At 44.1% G+C, this 22467-nt stretch overlaps 1 protein-coding gene across 3 annotated transcripts in view; it reads right to left on the reverse strand.

Moving 5' to 3' along the window:
- Nucleotides 1–1711: 1711 nt before the first annotated feature.
- Nucleotides 1712–22467, reverse strand: part of CAPN8 (calpain 8) — a 31149-nt gene continuing 10393 nt past the window's right edge. Inside the window, exons 3-21 of one of the 3 annotated variants that reach the window (XM_063391105.1) lie at nt 21739–21857; nt 19758–19891; nt 19275–19443; nt 18327–18410; nt 17459–17544; nt 16049–16123; nt 14890–15050; nt 14021–14196; nt 12009–12020; nt 10085–10296; nt 9407–9443; nt 8709–8774; nt 7753–7810; nt 7182–7246; nt 5898–5966; nt 4513–4591; nt 3531–3650; nt 2853–2911; nt 1712–1922 (exon numbers count right to left, since the gene is read on the reverse strand). In XM_063391105.1, the coding sequence (XP_063247175.1) occupies nt 1899–1922; nt 2853–2911; nt 3531–3650; nt 4513–4591; nt 5898–5966; nt 7182–7246; nt 7753–7810; nt 8709–8774; nt 9407–9443; nt 10085–10296; nt 12009–12020; nt 14021–14196; nt 14890–15050; nt 16049–16123; nt 17459–17544; nt 18327–18410; nt 19275–19443; nt 19758–19891; nt 21739–21857 (1805 nt within the window). In that variant the 3' untranslated portion in view covers nt 1712–1898. The other 2 variants (XM_063391104.1, XM_063391106.1) reach the window with 2 other exon arrangements.

The raw sequence follows: 22467 nt of genomic DNA on the forward strand, positions 1-22467 counted from the left end.
TGCATATGCTTGAGTTTTCCCAGTCCTGTGGAGAGAGGCCTCTCTGACCATAATTGGAACGAGCTCATGAATAGCGCGTGTGAGCAGAAAGCAAATCTGAAGCTGCAAGCAGCCAGCTCACCCTGCTGCATGGTTAGCAAGGAGACGTGTTGCATATGCAAGATGTAGGGCAGAGAAGGACACGTTCATCCTACTGAACAGGCAGAGCATTCACCAGAATTTTCTGGTGGTTTTGGAGCGCTCAGCTTGCCCCAGGTAGCTCTGTCTTCCAGACAGGTGGAAGTACACAGATGTCTGTTGTTGGTCAGCAGGCAAATATGTGCCAGCAGAAACTGGTGGCACCCTGTGACAGCTGCACACAGGTCATGGCCAGTGATATGTGCAGAGGGGGAAAGCCTGTGGTTCCTACTCTAGCTGCTTTTATCCTGCAACCCAAAGGAAACATTTATTTCTCTTTTACTGGCAGAGGACATCAATTAGAAAGGCAGAGTCGTGCAGTGACACAGGTCATGCATCCCTTTTAGTCAGACAGCTGTGGCCAGCAGCAAGAAGAAATGCTGGGAGATGTGAGGTGTAGGGTTTATCAGAAGGCATTCTGTGTTCAGAGATGGGAACCAAACAACAGCTTTCTTCCTGCTCAAAGAAAGAGCTTAGGAACCAGCAGGTGTGGAGAAAGGCCTCTCTCAAACACAGCACTGAAGAGAAAGGGGGAGACAGTCTTGGCCCCACATCTGCCTCGAGGACAGAGATGTCAGCCTGCACTCCTTCTCCTCCTGGGGAGAAGTGTCAGACATGTCACTGATCACAGTATGCTTGGTCTTGTCAGATCATTATTGCAAGTTCCAGAAATATTTTCTGATTGCTTATACAGAGTGCTGGATTATCTTGCCTGCATTGCTATGATATTACTCTTTAGAATACTATGAAAATTAATGTAGAGAGGAGCTTTTTTTAAGAGGACAAATGTTTTACAAGGTCTTAGGAAAGCACAGAGCTGTGAGCCAGGGCAAAGTGTTGAACCCAGCTAGCTTCAGTTTCTTCTTTAAGTCACAATCCACATTAGCACATCCCCCTCATTTTCAGACCTTCTCCTAGACCCCCTACATGCACATTTTTTGTTTCTTGCCTTCATGAGCTTCTGAACTCCAGTCACTCATTAAACTAAAGCTCCAAATCCCATCTTTGGGCACACATATGGACAAGCATTCACAGGAGAAGATCTCAGCTGAAATAATTTCAGAGTATTGAATCTGACCTTCCATCCTCTCTCCTCCTCCCAGAGGACTGAGATGAGACTTGTGGAGGAGTGCCATCACATTTTCCTGATTCCCAGTTAATCCTTGGGGCTGTGTCTGTGCCCATATTCTCTGTGCTCCCAGCAGCTGAGCATCTGCCTCCAAGCTCCTCACCCCCAGATTCTGCAGACACTTGGCACAGCCAAAGCAGACAATTGTCTGCAAAGGGAGGTTGCCAGGGCAGCAACATAAATTTTGCCCACACTCTTGAGCATGGAGCAAAACATATGCTAGATTTTGCAGCAATGGAGATCTCTTCCAGGATTTTGAACACTGCTGAACTTTTCTGCACAGTCAGAAGTCAAACCACAGCCACCTGGGTCCATCCATGCTAAGTCAAAATTGATGAGATTTCAGCATGGCACGGAGCAATACTCCATGGGCAGGAAAAGTAAAGGAGGTCAGTCCTGGGTTTGTTTATTTGTTTGTTTAAGAATGCATTTATTTTATAACTGACAGTAAATAATTTTTATTGGCTTAAAGTAACTTGCCAGGAATAAAAACAAGTTTCTCTTTCTGTTTTTCCCAACAAGGAGATGCCAAACAAGTGGTTTTATGCTCAGAAGAGCCTCAGAGGTCTCTGCTGAATTGACTGACCGTGGTTCAAACCAGTGTGCAGCACAGCCACTGAGGGAGAAACAGAACAAGGAGTCAGTGCAGGAAGGTCTACAGGATGCCACTGGGGCATTCTTCCATGGCTTTGGGAGAACAAGCTGGGAAAGGCTGGAGTTGCATTTTAATCTTTTATATGTGTAGGATCCATCTGCTCTTGAACTTCAGGGAAATCTACTGCCAGGATCAGCCTCAAACACTGCAAGTAGGGTCTCTTCCAAAGGAAGATGAGTTCTACAGGGCAAGCTGGAGAAAGCTTCAACTTTCAGCCTTGAAAAACTCCAGGGTGGGAGTACACAATGTACAATTTCAGTGAGATTTAACTAACTGTGACTGAAGGTCACAGGGCCTCCCAGCCATCCTCCTCCCCTTGAGCCAGTCTTCAGCTGAGAGGACTAATTGGATGGACCTCTTGGGGCTCCTTCCAGCTGTTTCCTGAGATATATTTGTATTCTGCAAAGGGAAGGCTCAAGCTGATTGCTTTTACCACAGCTTCAACAGGGAAGATTTGCATTAAAAACAATGTGGGAAAAAAACCAACCCTGGCATCTTAAAAGGTTTCTTCTAATTCTGGCAGGTTGATCAGTACATTCTCTGCCAGAAAAGAAGAGTTCCCTGCTGTGTGTTTTCTAATGAATTGACCACTTCCCTCTAAAAGGAGATAGTGAAATGCACTGTGTAAGCACCTTCTCTATCAGCCTTGAGAGTTTTGAAGGTACCTTTACTTTTTTGCTCATATAAGGTAAAAGTTCATTCTATTAATTCAAACAGGCTTTGTGGGCTGAAGAACATTTTCACATAAACAAACTTGCCCTTTGAATCACTACCATGTTTCTCTTATAATAGTGATTAAATCACTTATAACAGTGATTTTAAATAAGTGTATTTTAGTGTGGTCTACTGCTGCAGTTGAATCAGGTGGTATTTCAATCTGACCAGCTTTACCTCAGGCAGAGAGATCTGGATGACTCCATTCTTGTCTTTGTCGAGGAGATAGAACACTTCTGAAATGTAAGAAGAGTGGGGAAAAAACTGGATATAAACCACAGAGTTTGACATGTAGAGAATCACTGTCTGACAAAATGTAAAGGTCTGGCTTTCTGCCATGATCTACTGGAAATTTAGACTGGTTCTGTAAGACAATATTACAGCTGTTCTTCTTTCTTCTTACAAATAATTTCTAAGCTGCTTCATGGGGTGGAATAGATCTGCAGCAGCAAAATGGGAGTTGGCAGCAGGACAACTATAAAATCTGATGTGGTGGTATCTGGCACGATCCAGGGACAAACCTGTAAATCAGGTCTGAGTGAGAACTGCAAGTGATAAATGGTGCCATTTGTCAGAGCTGCAACAATGTGGGGGCCAGAGCAGTGACCATAAGTTGCTGATGACTGTAAAGCACAAGAGAATGAATGGTGTGTTATGGAAACATGTCCCTTACTCCCCATGGTCATTCAGACAGAAAGTCTTTTGCTATTTCTCTGCTGCTTCGTCTGACACAATTTTGCTGGCACCCCGACCTTTCCATGCAATTTGCTACATTCACAGCTAAAAGACAGCAAATAAGGTGTCTTTTAGCTAAGGCAACCCCAAAGCTTTCAGGAATTGCCCTTGGGCACTCACTGAACAGGGTCTCCAGACGGATCATGCAGGCCACAAAGCCATCGAAGTCGATGGTCAGCTTGGTGCTGCAGGCGTAGCGGGCGACGATGCTGTGCTGCACCTCATCGTTGAGCCTGAAACCTGAGGAGAGCATGGAATCACTGACACAGCAGGCTAAGTTCTGTCTTGGATGTGACTTATCCGTGGACTGCTGCAGCTGCAGGTGGAGGGGCAGGACTGTTCCTCCCAGAAGGTCTGTTGGACTCCCACACCCACCCCTGTAGGTCCTTTCCAAAGCCCATTGTCCTGGGTGAAGAAAGGCATAGAGTTCTCCCACAGCATTTTGTCAGACTGCATATTTCACATTGTTTCACAGTATAACCAGTCCTATGTTCCCCAGATAAACCCCTAATTAGTGAGTCTTGGCACTCCAGCTGAATAGCAGTGATTGCAGCAGAGCCAATTGCTCACATAACACATTGGGCTCTATTCAGGCCCATATTCATGCTATTTCTGTCTCTGGATCATTCACATAAAATCCACTGAGCACAAGACAAATCAAAAAAACAGTGCTCCTCTAGATGCCCCTGGCAAGCTCTGCTCCAAAAGTGAACACATCAGAGAGGACATCATTGGGGCATGCCTTGATCTCTAGAGGAGAGAAAGGTGGTGGGAGGAAATGAAGGAAAAGGACAGTTTGGGCACAGCTCTGAAAGAGGACTATTAGATTAGGAAATAATGAGGCCAAAACCAGAGCAAGTAATAATCAGATGGATAAGCAATGGTCACAGCATGGACAAAAGCACCAGTGGTTCCTAATGCAGAACAGAGGATGGGGTTTGATGTATGAAACAGCAAAAGGATTGCAGCGTGTGACTGTCAGGAAGGGAGGATGTCACTGGCAATGCTGTGATCTAGGTGACAGGAGAGAAGAAAAGCCAGTAAAACACTCTGCTGTTCTCCCAGTGTTTGGTGATCCAGTGGGGCCCCAAGCAGCACTCACCTGCCTCTCTGAGGGCATTTCGCATCTCATGGGAGTCGATGGTACCAGAGTAGTCACTGTCCACTTTCCTATAGATTGCCTGTGCCAAAGGGGAAGGAGAGAATGGGAGAGGGCCCTGGAGCGTGTACCCCTGCAGCAGTGCCGTAGTGCGGGCACGGGAGGCAGGCTGGGCTTGCACAGCTGGCTCACAGCAGCTGTGAAGATGTGGTAACAGGTCTCACCAGGGGCTACAAGCCACAGTGAACGACTCAGAGGGCTCCTCTAGGCTTTAACCTTGGTCTGCTAGGCCGCCATGCAGCCCCTGCCTTGCCATCCTTCCTGCTTGTGCGGCTAATCAGTGCCAGGACAATCATTCCTACCTCTGCCACGTTCCCATTGTCACTGCTGTGCCCACTGCTGGCTGGGACTTGTACCACCACGAGCTCCTACTCTTTGAAACATTAATGAGCAAGGGAAACATTTCAAGCAGCTAGTGGCAAGCCAGGCAGAGTGGGAAACACGTTCCCATGGGCTGGCAGCTTGCCTGCCTTCACATTACATGGTGGCAGACAGGCCAGTGAGGAAAATATCCTATCGTTTGGCAAACACTGCAACAGACCAAGTCCATCTTGTTTAATATTTCAGACAAGATGACAGATGCCTCTCACTGCCAGCAGGTTTATTACCCAGAATTAGAAGCCACCCAGGCCTATAGTTAATACTGGATTTGGGTCTCAGGGCTTGCTTTTCTGACAAGCCTTAGGACAGAGCTGGGTCTTCATGAGCCCAGCATTTCTTCATGGAACTCCAGGGCAGATGATCTGTGATGAACAACATCAAATATATGGCAGTAGGCTTGTCTGAAAGGGAGGTGGTCACACCAAGAATGTCCAAATCTGACCTTCCTTAAGACCACTTCATTCTAAGGGAACTTCTTGGGATATTAAGTCCTCTACCAGAAAAACAATTCAGCAGTTCTATAACATTTCAAAAATACAAAGGCAGGGTTTTTTTGAAGGTCCTAAAAATACATTTCTTGTGTTTGCTTATGCTCAGCCAGCAATGCAACATATTGCAACAGCCGAGATATGTTCATATGAGCTTTAATAGAGCAGGCAGCAGAGAGAGCTGTCTTTGCCAATAACCAAAGAGAGTTAATCTGTCTTTCCATAAGGTACTGCAAATCATGGAGAATGATGGGGCCAAGGTGAAAGAGGATTTGCTTGTGCCCTGTTGAGTGAGAGGTGTTTCAGAGCCCTGGAACAAACTCGAGCCCTGAGTTTGGGAAGCCTGAAGGAAGGTTTCCAATTATCTCTGCCTGTGAGGGTTTAACTCTATCTCAGTTCTGGATCTGTACTTCAACACTGAGAGGGGAGGGAAGGAAATAGAGTCAAAAATGTTGTTACCAAATACTTTTGAATCTTCATCCAAAGTGTCTTGAATTCTACAAGTCCCAAGGTGCCAGTCCCGTCGGTCTGGGCCATGTTAAGGCATGGTTCAAAAATCAGGATTCCTTTATCCTTAACCAAACTGGAGAGCAATCAGTTCTGATAAAAACAAATCACCCATCACAGTGTCATCCTAATGCCAGTTTAGTCCTCATTTGTAATGCATCTCCATCTCCCACAGACATGCCCACAGCTCCACATTTGCTTGGCTAAAGGCATGCCAAGAATTTCTAGGCTATCTTCACTCTCAAGGAATGATATATGTGATTGCTAAATATATAAGCATGATTAAAAGCACTCACATTTTGTACACTTAGCAGTAGATTAGAGTCCTTAGAGGGAAAAGGGCCTGGTCTTCCAGCAGACAATTGTTAGAAACCAGAGGCAGGAGCTGCAAGTAGAGTCAATAGCAGTCTACGCAAAAATTAGGCAGAAACAGGGATTTGGACACCATGACATTGTACTTACTGAGTTACCCCATTAGGCTTGGCAGCCCGTGGAGTGTAGGGCAATGGTATCACTTCTCCTAACAGCCAGTTATCCCCAAGATCCACATGAATCCCTGCTGGCCTCAATATGGCCGTGCCACGACAGCAGCACCAGCGAGATCCTGGCAGCATGGCCCTTCACCCTCCCAGTGCATAGGAGCACTGGGTAGAGGTGTTGACCTCTCTTTTACCTTTGGCCACACAAACCTGGGCAGAGGTGTTGACCTCTCCTTTTCCCTTGGCTACTCAAACCTCATAAGCTCCCAAGTGTCCTCCCAGTTAAGCAGAAGGGAGGTAGGCACTGCCTGTACTTGCAGCCTTCCCCCTGGGAACAGCTTCTTGCAGTACTTGCAGTACTTGCAGCTTTCCCCCAGGAGCTGTGAGCTCGGGGCTCTGTAAGCAGGACCTGACTCAGAGACAGCAGCTGAGGACGTGCTCAGAACCTGCATCCTGCCAAGCATGCTGTGTGTGCACCTGGAACTGCACAGGTGCAGCCAGGCAGAAAGGCTCTATTTCTACTCCCCGCTATATTTAGGAAAAAGTTTAAGTAATGAGAGATGCGGTGAGAGAAGCAGCTGATGATTAAATGGTTCAGGTTTCTGCCACCATGAGCTGATAGAGATGCTTGGCTGAATTTTTTGCCCCCAGCCACGTGACTGGACAACTGAAGTGTAAACTTAGCCCAGCTTGTCAGGAAGTTTTGCAAAAGAGATTCAGGAACTTTAAAGGTGATAAAATTACATTCAAAGGATACATCTAAAAGGCTGATCATCTCCCTGCAAGTGTTAATGTTGAATCCATCACTTTTCACATCCTTTCCTGTACAAAAAGGAAATATAAAAGTCCAAGTCAGAAATAGTTTAAGATGAATAGTTTTCTGCAGACAATGCTGGAGATATCAACCACCTTAAAATCTTGGTAGCAAAGTAAATGCCCTGCCATTTCCTCCACTATATCCTTTCAGTTGAATAATATGGCTCTTTTTTTTCACAGTGGGAGGGGTGTTATTGGTTTTGGTGGAGATAATCCTCCATCTGTCCACAGAAGTCATGCAGCAGCATAATTACACTGCCCATGGTGGTCCTCCCAGAAAAGTACAGGGAATGTTGTGCCTCTGCAGAACATCTGCTGGCAGAGTTTGGAAGGGAAGCAGCAGGCAGTATTTCCACCCTACCCCATATTTAGAGGTTCAACAAGCCAGGAGAAATTCAGCTGGGACCAGACACAAACTCAGTTTTTCATCACCCCTAGCTGACAGAGCTGGGTTTTGCTAGCACAGACCCCAGTGTCAGCTCCATCCAATGGGAATACATAATGTCACTTACTCTTTGCCAAAACCCTGTTTAGGATCCTTTGAAGTTCAGTAGCAGTCACTTCACAGTCCTGGACAGAAAACAAAACATACTGTAGGTGTTAACACAGAAATTATTTGAAACAAGCTCTACTGATTTGTTATCAGACATCCAGAGACTATTTTCCTTCCAAATCTAAGGCATGTAAACCCTTCATTTTTTTCTGACCCTTCACATTTACCCTCAGATATCAGAGGGAGAAGATCTCCAGTCATATTTGCTAGACATTCAACCAGGAAATAAATGGTTTGTTAGGTGCTACAGTGACATGACCAATTAAATGGCAACTTTTTAAAACGTTTGACTGAATAAAAAGGTTCAGGAAAACATTTGAGATTTTCAGGGCTTGTGGAAACTACAACCAAGCAATTCTAAAATTCCCTCTCAAAACTCAGAAATGTCTTCCTAAAAAGACATTTTCCCTCTCCAGTAGCAGTGGCCACCTGTTCATTAAGAGGAAATCTGACATGACAGCCACAGGCTAACGCAGTGGGGCTTTGTAGATACTGTTTTTCAAATACATTAGGTAGAGAAAAAGCCCAGCCAACAGTTTTCCAGTTCCTGGGGCTAAACAAAAAGGAAGGAATTGGCCAGCCAAGCAATTGTCAGAATTATACGATAACTCCACAGGTAATTTATTTCACCCTGGGATAATATTTTCACAGTCCTCACTCCCATCACCCCTATTTTCAAAGTTATTCCCTGCCTTGCACTATCAAGGGGAAAAAAAATCACATTCTGCACCAATAAGAAGAACAATGTAGAAAATCTTCTCTATTGCGAGATAAACTGAACTGAAGCTGTGAGTTAATAAAAGGGGAGAAATACATGGTTTTTTGAACAGACAGTAAAAGGAATTGGCAAGTCAAATATTTGTATAATCATAACAGAGAGGTCTTGGTCTTTTTTGTTCACTTTAATCCACTTACCTCTCCAGAGAGCTTTTGGAAGAGAGTCTTGAACTCATCATCTATATCTTTGTTATCAACATGAGGCTAGAGGAAAGGGATGGCCAAGAGAGTGGTTAACAAGATGGTTCTAGAAAGTGAGCTGTGGATATTGTAAAGATGCTGGACAGGGGCTTATTTACAGCAAAAGAAAATGAGTATGTACTCTGCAGTAATGGGAAAACAGAGGCACTATTTAAGTCATGACCAGCCAGAGGCTGCCTTAATTTGAAAGCAAATACCTCCTAAGGCTGATGGGAAAGTTTTTTTCTGTTACCAAGATAGTTTTAGAAAATAGTGAAAATATTGCTGCACTAGGCCAGAGCAACCCAGCAGCTCCTTGGAAACCTTTTGCAGCTTCTCCCAGGCTTCAGGAAGACTACTTGTTTCTATGGAAATATGCCCCCTACACCTTCTCCTACCCATGCTGGAGGTAAGGACAATCGAATGTGGTCCAGCTCAGTCTACAAGGGTGAAGTGTCTGTGCCACATGGCCCAGCTACATAAAAATGAATGTGAAACTAAGACATGGATATATGTGAAAAATCCCCATGAGCAAAAAATATTTCTCCTCAGCACAAAAACATTCTGTAATCCCAGCTCAAGCAAGAAATAAAAATCTTGCTCCTGTTTTACTTCCATGTGATGAAGGAAAATTCTGCCCACTTAGGGCATCTAACCTCATATGGCTTTGCAGACACCTCATCACCCATCATCCTATGGAAAAAAAAGAAGAAAAAATTAAACAACCAGAAATCATGAGTCTACTTTAAAGTCTTGCCTTTAAAATAATTAGAAAAATAATTTTTAAAAAGCTGTTTAACCATGAGGTGTTAATAAATGCACAGAACAAGTCCTCAAGTTTCTTGCTTCCCATGCTCCACATCCCCCCTCTGCCTGCCCCAACGCTTTGAAGATCTTTTCCATGGGAAATGCAGCCTTGCTCTTCTTGTCTTCCATCCAGACCCCTGGTTTTTCAACCAGTGGATGCTATTGATACAACCCTTTTAAAAACCATCTCATCATCATCATAGTCTCAAATCCTGCACTCTTTCATTGTGGGAACTTCTCCTTCACAGAGCTGAGGGACCTTGTTCCCAGCCGAGTGCTTAGTGGACACCTCCGAGGGGACATCTGAAGATGGTGATGCTGAAGAACCATCTGCCATGGATGGTGCCATAGTTCCATGGTTCTACCACAGTGTGGTCACTGTGGTAGACTGTGGAAAAGACGGGTTGTGGCAATGGGTCTATTTTGCTGTTAAGACACAAGATCAAGCCCAGGGTGTGGGTGCAACACGTGACCTTCTCCTTTGCGTGCCTCCCCAGCAGAAGGGGGCGTTCCAGGAAGGTACTCACTGTGGTTTGGCCTGTTTCTCAGCAAACACCCTCAGGCAGAACTCCCCGTTCTTGTAGGGCTCAAAGGTGGAGGGCACGATGAGGTACTGTCCCCGGGGCAGCGTCATGCGGCTGGAGACCTCGCGCAGGTTCACGTAGGGGTCAGTCCGGGCTGCTGGCTGGTGCCTCGCAAAGAAAGCACGGCCCACAGGCACATCTGTGCTGTCTTCCAGCTGTGGAGAACGCGGTTTTGTCAGGAACCCTTTGGCAGTTCCCTGGTAAGCCAGCCACCCAATTTCAGTTTCAGCGCTTCAAAGCCATCTCAAGCTTTTCTTTGCATAAAACAAAAAATCCGTGAGGGATGGCACAAAAGAAAACCACCAGGGTTCTGTCATGGCAAACAGGCAGGTGATTAGAAAGGGCGAGAATCTTCCTCTTTAAAGATTATCTTTTCACATGCCTCTTTACACTTGGTACCATAAAATAAATAAAAGTATCATAATGTGGGGTCATATCTGATCAAATTACCACACTGTGAATTTTTCATGCATTGAGCATTTTTTGCTTTCATAAGCAGCTTGTGGACAAATTTAGTTTTCAGAATATTTGTGAGCAATTTATGGTATGGAAAAAATCTCCTAATTGCATAGGAATTGTAGTCTCTGATTTCTTTAAATAGACGAAAAAGAATAGTAAACAGAACAAAGTAGTAGTCACAAGGGTGAGACTTTTGGGGCCACATTAGGTGATTTACCCAACTTCTATTAGTAATACTAAGGATATTCATTTGGATTTTGTAGAAAACAGTACTTAAATATTCCTTAATACAAATATACTCTTTAGAAAGTTAAACATTGCACAGTTCATAAAATAAAACACTGACATAAGAAGGAACAGTAGTGTAAGAACCACATCTCTGCTATAAAACTCCTGTTCATGACTTTTGCTCCACTAAGATGTCTTTCAAAAAGTATGATTCAGTGACACACAAAATGCTGTGTGGCTGATGCAGGATGGGAAGCATAATTTAGGGATAAAGTTTCTTTCTGTCTAAGACCAGAGCACACAAAAATCTTACCAAACATTTTACAGTCATTCAGGTTTTCTCTTGTGAACTGTAGAAAAATATGGAGGTTTTCCCTCTTTTGTTTTGAGATAAGATTGAATTTGGTATTTATTCAATAGCCCCATCCTTTCCCCTCACTCGGTATTAAGCTAAGTGGGGCTGCAAAGGTTAAGAAGATAGATCCATATCTTCTCCAATATATAAAGTTCATTTTCCACTTGCACTTGCAAGGCTGCTAAAAGAACACAGTTAATTGCTACACGGCCACACATTCATTTACTGAGAGAGTAAAAAGGCTGAAAAGCCAAGGAAAAATTGGCAGTATAGGCTGCTGGACCTCAGTAATGAGTATAGGCTATTCCTACTGCCAGACACCCCTGGGGTCTCTTTCTCCAGCAATGAAAAGTCTCTTTGCCTCAGCATTGACATCCGGGGGGATTAGGAAAGGTTGAGCAGGGCTTGTTCATTACCAGGAGCCCCAGGTCAGCATTGTAAAAGGAACGGATCCGCAGAGCTTAGCATTTCTTCTAAACAATATTAGCTACATTTTCTCAGTTTTTAAGTGCAGAGATCCTGTTCTGCCTTCACCTGAACTAAACAGACAAATTCTGACCTCGGTTGTACAAACTTCCTGGAAGCCAAATTTCAACAAGTATAAATGAGATCAAGACTGGGAGTCAGACATCTGTAATAAATCCATGTGCCCCAGTCCCCTGAAAATGATTATTCAGAACTTGAGATATTGGTCCAGTGATTCAAGGGCAAAGCTCTCCAGAAGAGAAATCACTAGTAAGGAAGAATCATCGTGGCAGCTAAATTCTCCAGTGCAAGGGGAGGTGCCCATGTGGAGGCTGGAACTCTTCAGCAGAGACTACATACCTCCTGAGGAATCTGTAAGGAAGGAAAGAGACAATGTTAAAGTGCTGTTATATACCTACACCTGCCAGTAGGGAAAAAACTTCAGATAAAGCCTCCTTCAGACACTTTTTGAAAAATAAATTTCATTTACAACCACATATAATAGTATCAGATACATATGAAATTCTGTCTTGTCCTAGAGCTGTTGCAAAGGAAAATCTGAATCTTCATCCAGAGAAATCTATAGCATATTGAATTGCTTTTCCCCTTGATGTGGTGTTGTGAATAATACTGTCGGTTGGAAATATTCAAGTAAGTCTTTAAATGCTCAGTCAGGAAAGTCAAGAAGTTAGTCCTACTTGCTAACCAAAACCAGAGAGTTTATTACAGCAGACCCTAACTCCACTAGTCTACTGCTACTGAATATGATGAAAATAAAAGGCTATCGTTACTAGCAATCAGCCTGGGGAGGATGAGATTGTTGTGAAGCAACTGTAACAAGTAACAACTTTCAATATTTGGCCCTTCCTAAATTAACTGAATTGCTATGTTAACTTGTACCTCCGAATACAAGGCAAATTTTCCAAAAGCAATAAGTTGCCTTGAGAGCATGGGTTCCAGTGAGAGCCAAAGAGAATGTGCTCCCAAGTCCCAAAAGAGCTTTTAAAAATATCACCCATACAACATTTCTGGAGCCTGAGTGGCCCCTTGAGACCTCAGGTGTTGTTGCCTATAGCCAGCACACTGGAAGGGCAGGAGCTGGAGGGTGATGGACACACAGTTGTTGTCAGCAGGCAGCTACATGGCTTAAAAAAGCTCTGCAGGGCAGGTAGACAGATTTGAACACATCTTTTCACCTTCTCCTGCAGAGAGATCTGCTTTAGGTCAGCATCTCTGCAGTCCCAGCTGGAGCTCCCCAGCCACAGCATCAGCTGCCATGAAGTAAATCCACTACGGTGTGTGATCCAAGGAGCTGGGATCATAGCTCAGTGCCTACCTGAGATGACTTAGCAGCCAGGGTTTTCCAGAAAATTAACACCTTAAAAGTCACTTCAGTGACTTAAGAGTCACCTAGTCTATGCTACTGTGGGTAAGGCCGCAGAGGACACAGATGGGATGGAACAGACGTAAAGCACAAGAAGTTCTCCAGTGTTGTACCCAGTGATGGGAGCAAACAGACATCCACAATGCACAAATTTGGGATGCTGATAGGTGAGGGTGCCTGGTACCACAGAGAAGGCAGCTCAGAAATGTGCTCAGTGAGAGCCATGTGTGCATGCAGGCACTTGGGCACTAGGGAAAACCTTTCATCATTTCGAGCCATCCCACATAAGATCCATTAGCAAAAGTCAGCCATTCCCATCTGCTCCACCTGTGCTGCCTAATGACCTTCTTCCAGTGGAGTCTACACAACATTTAATTGCACTTCTTCGCATATGATATTGGTAATGATGATACTGGTTGGAAATTTTTGCATTTGCTTCTCTCCCCTCACATGATAGAAATTAGAGGTTACACTAAAGGGTTTTCCTTACGTTATATTTTTAGCAACACTGGGAAAACCAGGGAAAACAAAGCCCCAAATTTACTGAACCAGAACAGTAGCAAATGGCAGATGATGGATCAAAAAAGTTTGAAATACAAGGGACAAATAATAACAAAAAAGAAAGTGACTACCAAGGGCTAATAATAGGCTATAATCAGAAACACTTATCTGGAATTGCCAGGCACCCCAAGCCTGCCCCCATTCAGGTTTTGTAAAAGAAGATTCTCAATTAGACTGTTACTAAATTACTGGCTCAATAATTTACATTGCCATCCAGTTGAAGTGGGGAAAAATCCTGAGCCTCAATTTATCTGAGTCTTCCCATATTATGGGAGTCAGGAAGAAATGAGAGAAGTAATTGAATCATTTTGCAAAATCCAGATCTTACTGAAGTGTAGGGCTGAATGCCAAGATGTAGCACGCTGCTAATTCTTTCCAGCTTAATAGGACAAGGAATAAATTCTTTAAAATCAGGAACAAGCTTTACCTGATAGAGTGAAAAACCAATACTAAGCAGACCTTCTCCCATTCTTTGCTGTCTCCTGTGGTTCTTCTGCATCAGTCCCACCAGGATGGTGCAGCACGGCTCGTTGGGACTCCCTGCATGGTCATCGTCTGGTTCGTCCAACCGGATTCTAAACTGGGGGTTGGTCCAGTATGTTGCTAAGAATTCCCAACAGGAGACAAGAAGGAGGAGGCTTTGCTGTCATTGCAGCCAATACGGCTGTCACTAGACCTACAGAGAATATTTCCCTGGAAGGACTTGTGTCCGGAATTTTTCCAGTTCTTTCTGTTGAGTTATATGGGTTTATGTTTTCACAGCTATGCTGAGCATCAGTTGGAGCCATGGGAAATCAAAGCACCAGGATGTTCCCTGGGACTAATGACCAGAAGGGAGGAGCTGATACTGTTAATTCCAGCCAGTCATTTATCTCCAGGAAATGCCCTTGGCTGAGGCTGTTATTGTTGCAAGAGGACGAAATGCCAGACAGCCTCTCCAGAGGTCTAACCTGAAAACGAATTGGAAATAACAGTGCCACTGAACTGTGACACTTTCCTGGCCTACCCAGCTCTTGAGAGGATTACTCCGGCCAGTAGCAAAAGCCATGTAAGCAGGAAAAGCAGACAGAGAAAAAAAAAATACAGCCATGAATTAACTGCTTGGTGGGCTGGTAATCCCCCACGAGGAAGTAAGTGTGAATTAGATCTTCATTTAAACTCCCAGGCTTTTGCTTACTATCTAAACCCCACAGAAATTTTTGTACCTCCAAGCTCTTTTTTCCCCTCCAGTTCACAAGCAGTTTTTGAATGTTTTGTTGGGGATTTCACCAAAGGCCCATTTGGTTGGGTGCTTACCTTGGTAGTTCTGGCAGCCCCCAGCAGATGAACCCCGTCTCCACTGTCCATTAAACATGGTCAGGTCCCATTTGTTGACCTTGTTGCTTGCCAGTGTGTCAGGAGTCAAATTGCAGATCTCAAGGCAGCTAAACTGCCTTTGGAAATCTGAAAATGCCATCCTGGCACACAAAGAGACCAGGTTAGTCCATCAGCCTGCAACAGATGAGGTGACTGCAGCTGGACACCTCTCCCAATGGGGCAGCAAACACTGGTGTTGCAGAGCTGTCCAAAGCTGCATTTAATTGAATTCTGAAACTTGGAACTGGCTTTTGGGACACAAAATTGCCCACTGCCTGAATGAGCTGTATCTTCTGGAGACAGCCTCTGTCAATGACTTTTACACATTATGGGCTCAGTCAAACCATTTTCTGTCATCCCCAGCTGTGGGCAATCTCTCATGGATCATGCTTCATGAGCAAATTCACTGGGACTGGTAAAACAATATGTGTGAGGAGATCCCATTTACAGGGAGTAAGTGTTGGCCCTTGGGAAAGCATCACTGTAGGAAAACAGTCTCAGTTTGGTGTTTTGCTTCAGTCCCATCATTGACGTTTGTTTTTACCATTCCTGGTAGGTTTCCATGAGTGACAGACCTTGATTGCTTCATGCTGCAAGCAGAGGTCTGCCCTGATTTCCCAGTGCCTGACGGCCCATGGAGCTGATTGCACTGGAGGACGGTGGCCGTTTATCTTTCCAGGCTAGGACAGAGTGACATCAGCTCAGCACTGATCCATATATAATCAGATCAGGGTTAGGACAGGCTTTCTATTAGGTCTGAGTAAACAGACTCTTCCCAAGATGGTAATCTGAACTTTTTCATTAGTGTGTAGCATTTAAGCAAAAAAACAAACCTCAAACTGCAGAGCAGCTGAGGTTCATTCTTGCCACCTCATTAATTTTATTACCATCTGGTCTCTATATTTTGGATAAGTGCCGAGTTATGCAAGCTCTAATAAAAGGTAATATTTGAATAGGAAGGGAGATAAATAAGAGGCTAACAATGCATGCATGTCATTATTAACCCCCTTGGTGCTGGCAGTTTTTCTCCATCTGATTGAAAGCATTTCTTAAGGCACATAAAATGTCCAAAAAAGTAAGCTAAATGAACAATTCTCACCAAAACTCTCCATCATCTACTTGCTTATCCAGAGCCTGCTTTTGTTTGGGATCAACATAATTCCACTCAGGAGCACTGCAGACAAAGCACAAAAGCACACTCTTCAGCTGTTGCATTTTATTCTACAGTGAGATCTGAGTTAGATTCTATCTTGGGCTGATAAAGGAGTATATATTTCTTCAACAAATAGACCTTGTGCCCCTCCAAATGACAGCACGCCCTGCAACCTGACTGTGCTGAGCTGGAATTAGACTGCAACAGTATTTGCAACAAATAGGCCTTGAATTGAATCTCCCCTGCCAGGTGCCAGAAGGTACAAACAGACTGGCTGGATTAGGAAATTCACAGCCTGAAAGTCAGTCAGAGCTTCAGCATTTTAAGATCTATTGGGGCAGCCTGATATCCTCCCTAGGAAAATGATATAACCTCCATTGTTGGGCATCATGAAAGTACAGGAAAGCAAAAAGGTAAAATCAGAAAATTTACTGCAGTAAACAGCGTTGCTCCCTCGCCATTCTGATATTAATGTGCTCAGGATGGATTCTGCCCTGATCTGCTCCCATGCAACAATGCAGTGTCACCTGCCTCAGCAAGGTTCCCATGGTAAAACAGGTGTAACAACACCAGGATATGGCGTGTGTGCGTGCCTGAGGCACCTTACCTTGGGGCTGAGCAAAGCAGCTCTGATAGAAGTAAAATTAATTGTAAGCTTATCTCTATCCTTAACTAAGATACATCAGCATCCAGGCTGCAGTCAGTCAGGACAGGAAACTGAAATCTCAAAGTGCTGCATGAAAAAATATATTGTGGCCCAAATGACGGTAAAATTTATGCCATTCTAAATATAAAAATAAAAGAGGTGTTGTCACTACTATGCTCCCAAGATTCCAAGATAGTTGAAGCCCAGACAGTTTCTGAGAGATTTTGAAACTTTTGTGTCCTTATCTTAGTCAGCATCCCCCCTTTTTCAAGATTCTCAGATAGGTACCAAATTCTGGTGTGATTTAGAGCTGAGCAACCTCAGAGTCAAAGCAGAGGTATAATGGTTTATCCCAGGAACAAGACTGGTTTGTATATTTTACTTAGATCCTGGAACCATTGGTAGGATCAATTTGAGAAAAATTGTCTTGCAAAATGATGTGGATTTGCCTTGCATTGGGCTGCTCAGAGTTAAACCAAGGGCTGTTGTCCCTGATGAGAAATCTCCGCCTGAGGCAGGTATTAATGCCCACTGGAAAGAATGGATCAATATGCAACCCTGGTAATAAATTAATAGTGTTTTATTCCAACTGATTTAGTCTCTCTCCTAAATGCGCTTTGTGATTGGATTAACTGCATTGTCCCAATTTAATTTTTAATAGATTCCAAAATACACCAAAGAGAGAGAAGCAAGGGCATATAAAAACCTACTTATCACTCCAAGATCCAGTCCATTCTACTTCACCCCAGGGATTCCTAAGCCTCACTAGTTTCTCTGGGCGTCCTCGGTAATATACCTAAAAGATCCACAACAAACAGAGCCTGAGCACTTCCATTATTCCAATCATCAGAGGGCAATTGTTTTTCAGATAGGATAAAACATGATTTTTACTTGAGTGATGCAGTCCATTACAATTTGCAATAGCTAAAAGACACCTAGATGCTTTCCACACTTATTTACATTATCTTGTGCCACCAAGTGAGCCATTAGCTGCAGCACTCACCATTTCATATAATAACAGCAACCTGCAAGGAAAATCATCAGCTACAAACCAGCAGAATATCTGCATCCTCAAAAGCAGGAAGGATTGCACAACACAGGTTGGAAGGAGGTTATGTGGGATGGACATCTGTGTAAAGATTCTAGTTTTGGAGGAGCAGGAATACCTGGGGCTTACTCTGAAGATGAGACTCATCAAAGAGGCTTTTTCTCTTTTCCCATCAGCTCTGACTGGGAAAGTTCTTGCTCCCACCTCACACAACATAAACACGTGGGGAATGGCTGCCTCCTCTCCTGCTCCTCCTCTCTGTACCCTGAATTTTGGTAACAGCTTAGCCAACCTTTACACAGCCTGTTGGTACCATACAAGTGGCAGGCTGCATGGTGTGCTTCACACCACTACCTGTACAGAGCTTCTGACCTGGCTGACTACTACAGGTGCTTCCTTTTTCTGTATGAATGTGTAAAATTTAGGAACATTTTTATGGTCAGTCACTGAAAGCCACCAGAAAGTTGAAGGCACTGCAGTGTTGCAACCCCAAGCTGGTTTGCATGATGGCCCCAGAGAGGCTGGCTTACCTCCTCTGCTCCAGTGATAGAGTAAGCATGTCCTTTTACCAGCTTCAGACTTGTGATTGCTTCTATTTCAGCTGCAGCAGTTATCTGGAAAAATAAAAGTATGCACATTTATGATTATATATTGTGTATGAACTGAGCTTTCATAAGCAAATTAATATGGGGGGAAATATCCAAAGTGGTGTGCACAATGAATATCAATATTCTTGATGCAAAATATATTAAATTAAGGTGAGATCCACAGCAAAAGCTGCAGTTTCATGCCCCTTGATATGCAGTCTGAGCACAGAAAAATTCACAATGAAATCTAAATCTAAATCCAGTTCCCAGCTCAGGTGACAGTCCCAGTCACCTGCAAAGACATGTTCACATGAACTTAGCTCCAGCCTGTCTCAGTCGAGATCCAGTATACCAAAACTGGAGCTCTGGTAATTCTATACACCACAATGCAAACAAGGAAATGAAACAGGATGTGAAAGGTGTGAAGTTTCCAAGCATGTTTAAACATCATCTGTAATTTGAGAGTGTTTGTATTACAGGTATCAGTAGTTTTTAGGACTGAAAGCTGAAGCCAGAATCAGACTACAGGGTACAACAAAGTGTCTCAGCAAGTTTGTCTCTGGCAGTTGAGTGTCTGCAGCTGAAATTACACAAAATTTGAATGAGAAAAGACATTCAGAGGATGGAGTTCCAGAATATCAGTAGGTTGTTCACAGCTCTAAGTTTTATCACATGCTGTCATGCAAATAGGGAGACATGATGAGCATTGGTTATTTGGAACTTTGTCCAAATTTTTTGATACTGAAATCAATAAAGCTCTCACATTAATTCAGTTTGCTCTTGTATCAGACCTTCCTACCTATATCTTACATTGCTGTGGGGTTTTGTCACAGTATGGGCCAGAGCCCTGAGAAGAGGAGCAAGGAGAGTAAACCTTTGTCAGTCTCTTACATCGATGGAGCAGCCAAGCAGTGACCCAGCTCTCAAGGCTTTCTGGATGATTTGGTACAGGTTTGCAGGAGCCCTCCGCAGCTCATAGGACTCAGAGATGCCTCCAGTAAAATCCTCAAAGCCCTCCACAGTGGATCCTCCTGCTAGAGCTTCATAAGAGCCATTCAACCTGGGGGAGAAATGATAAGAGCTATACTAGGATCCATCTCCACCTGCAAGCACAAGGTACCACAGAAAGAAGGGTTTATCATTTAGGATCTCTTAATTTGGTTGTCATCAACGTGACCTGTGGCAAGAAAATTCAAACCCCTTGAAATACAGTTGGTAACACCCTTTATGGACCAGAGGGAACTGTAAATGTTGGGTGGGAGGGAGGCTGGAGGGAGGCTGCCTTAGAATGAAGTGTGCTGTGACTGACACCCCTGGTCTGGACCACCATCAGGGGCACAGCCAGGGGCGCAGCTCCCGCCCTGCCCCACTCACTTGGCGTAGGCCTTCTCCAGCAGTGCACTCCAGAACTCGCTGCCCTCCTCTGAGTGCACAAAGAGCAGCTTCCCGTTCTTGGTGGGCAGCCTGTCGTCCACCACCACGTCCACCCACTCCCCGTACTGCCAGAACTGAGGGAAAGAAGAAAGGAAAAGATCGTGCAGGCTGGTGGGCCCATATGTCTTGGGTTATGTAACAAAAAAAAGAGTATTCTATTTCATCTGTAGAAAGCAGTTGGGAGATGGTTTCTTTTTTTTCTTTCTCTCTTGTAACTCCAGGGGGAGGAGGGTGGGTGCCTTCTGATAATAGACCATCTGTTAAACCATGTGGGGCAGTGTTTCTTATCTCTTTCATCAACTTTGTCCACACTCCTGCCCCCAGGGGATATCTTCTGGTAATGGGCCATTAAGGCTCACCAATGACATGACACATTCCATCATCCCATTGTGAGATGCTCCACCCAGTGGGGAGGAGCCAAACATTCCCTACCATAAATGAGGTATGAGATAAAAATGAGGACACAGGGACCCCAGACATCCTCTTTTCCACTTGATTCCCAGAGGAAGACCGAACTCATCTCACCACCACTGAGCCTGTCCTCTACAGGATCATCTCTACTCTATTGCTTCCAACACCCTAGTGATCAGGGTGTCAGATTGTATTCCTGACTCCGCCAGGGTTTTCTAGGACTTTAGTTTGTTTGCTTGCTTGCCTTTTTTTTTTTTTTTTTAATTACTGCATTTGTATTTTTTAATATTCCTAGTAAAGAACTGTTATTCCTATTCCCATATTTTTGCCTGAAAGCTCCTAATTGCAAAATTGTAATAATTTGGAGGGAGGGGGTTTTACGTTCTCCATTCCAAGGGAAACTCCAGTTTCCCCTGACAGATACCTGTCTTTCCAAACTAAGACACCATAATAGCTCCATGCTACCATCCTCCTACCCCTTCACCTGTCATCACTTCCCCCTGCATAAGCCACTGTAGGGTTTGCTCCCATGCTGGATTCCTTTCCTTTGTAATACAGACAAACTCCTCCCAGCTCCGTGGATCATTCAGCAGGGTTCTTAATGCTATATTAAATTTTGCTGATAGGAAATATTAACAGCATCTTGTTGTACCTAGCATCAAAACCACTGTCTGAACCTGTAAAGTGAATTTACACGGTGGACAGCCCAGAAAGCCAGCATGGAGGTAGGATACTCAGAACTAGCTCAAGGCACAAACCTTAAGGAAAAAAGCAAAAACCGATATGCCTGTAAAAATGCCTGTAAGGAGAAGTCATCTAAAGGGGAAGCACTCAATAGTGCTAATCCTTTTTGAAAATACTAGGAAATGTGTGAATCACTGCTAGTGCTAAATTTTGGTCTCAAACCTAGAAATGTTCATTCCAGGATTTGCTGCATTCCTGAAAGGAGAGAAAATAGTTCTCACCCTAACACTCAAAGATGAGCCGGTGGAAGGGCTAGGTATGGGTTCTAAAACTTCTGTCCTCACCAGAACAGCTCCTTTAGCAGGGTGAATCCACACTGCTGCCACCTGAGCCTAATCTCTAGCCAAAGAAAGTTGGCTAAATCTCAACACTCTGGCTCCACAGGCAAGGAAATAAAGGCATAGCAGGGAGGGAAAGGGAGGAAGGAAGAGGAACCACATCAGCCTGAATTCACTCTCAATTGCTGGCAGCAAAAGAGCTTGGTTTGGGCTCATGTGGCCTGATGGTTCAGCTCAGTTTACAAAATCTGTAAAACTCCCCAGAGCCCCATCAGCTGTAAGACAGCAGAACCTCACCCGTGAGCAGGTTTCATTTATCATTATTTAACTCTGTTCTTGTTCTCTTTCTCTCTCCCCCATCAATTTCATGTACACACTGTAACTGTTGATTATTTCATGTGTTCCAAACAACAACCACAACAAAGCTGCTTCTAGTTAAATACTAGCATTTTCCCTTTTTATTATCAATCCCCTGATCATACGGGTACCTGGAAATGAAAGATTCCAGCATAGTCCTTCTGGAAACTCTGTGCCTTGGGAACAACACGGAACAGAATATCTGGATTCAAAGTGAGAGATGCAATGGCAGCTAGGAGCCAGCAATCACCTAAAAACACACACATTACAAGGCAGAAACGTTCATTAATAACTCCATTAAGAGTTTGCTCTCACTTGGATTAAAATGCCAGCAGTAAGAGCTATGCCAGACTCAATCTTGGTTCAGCAATCCATTCTTGTTCTGTTATTTCTCTCTTTTGCTCATTTTCCACTCACTCAAACCACACAGGTGTCCTGGGGCCTCTGAGGCTGACCACAGTAGTAATTTCAATGGTCCAGTTTGTGCTTTGATTTTGTAATGAAGCTGTGGAAACAGGCTGCTTTACCTAAGTTCGTTAGTGTCCTCAGGAGATCAAGAACACAGCCAGAAGAAAGCATTTGAGGTATGTGGATTGCAAAGTGTGGCTGGGCAGGACAGAGTTAATGACCTGTGATACTTTAGGTAGACTCCAGTCACCATATCTGGGGCAGATAAGGGCTTAGGAGATGTCCAGGAGAGGGCAAAAGCTCTGGGTTGATAGAAGGATGGTGGACTTCCTATTTTTTGGAGAAGATTCAATGGATAGCAGGAACATTTGTGGGCCTATTCCTCCTCAGCCCTTTCTTTGAAGGTCTGAACTTAGAGCTATTGCCAGGGATTTGCCCAGCAGTCTAATGGA

This window comes from Prinia subflava, chromosome 2, assembly GCF_021018805.1.
Source record: "Prinia subflava isolate CZ2003 ecotype Zambia chromosome 2, Cam_Psub_1.2, whole genome shotgun sequence".
In the NCBI taxonomy this organism is placed as follows: Eukaryota; Metazoa; Chordata; class Aves; order Passeriformes; family Cisticolidae; genus Prinia; species Prinia subflava.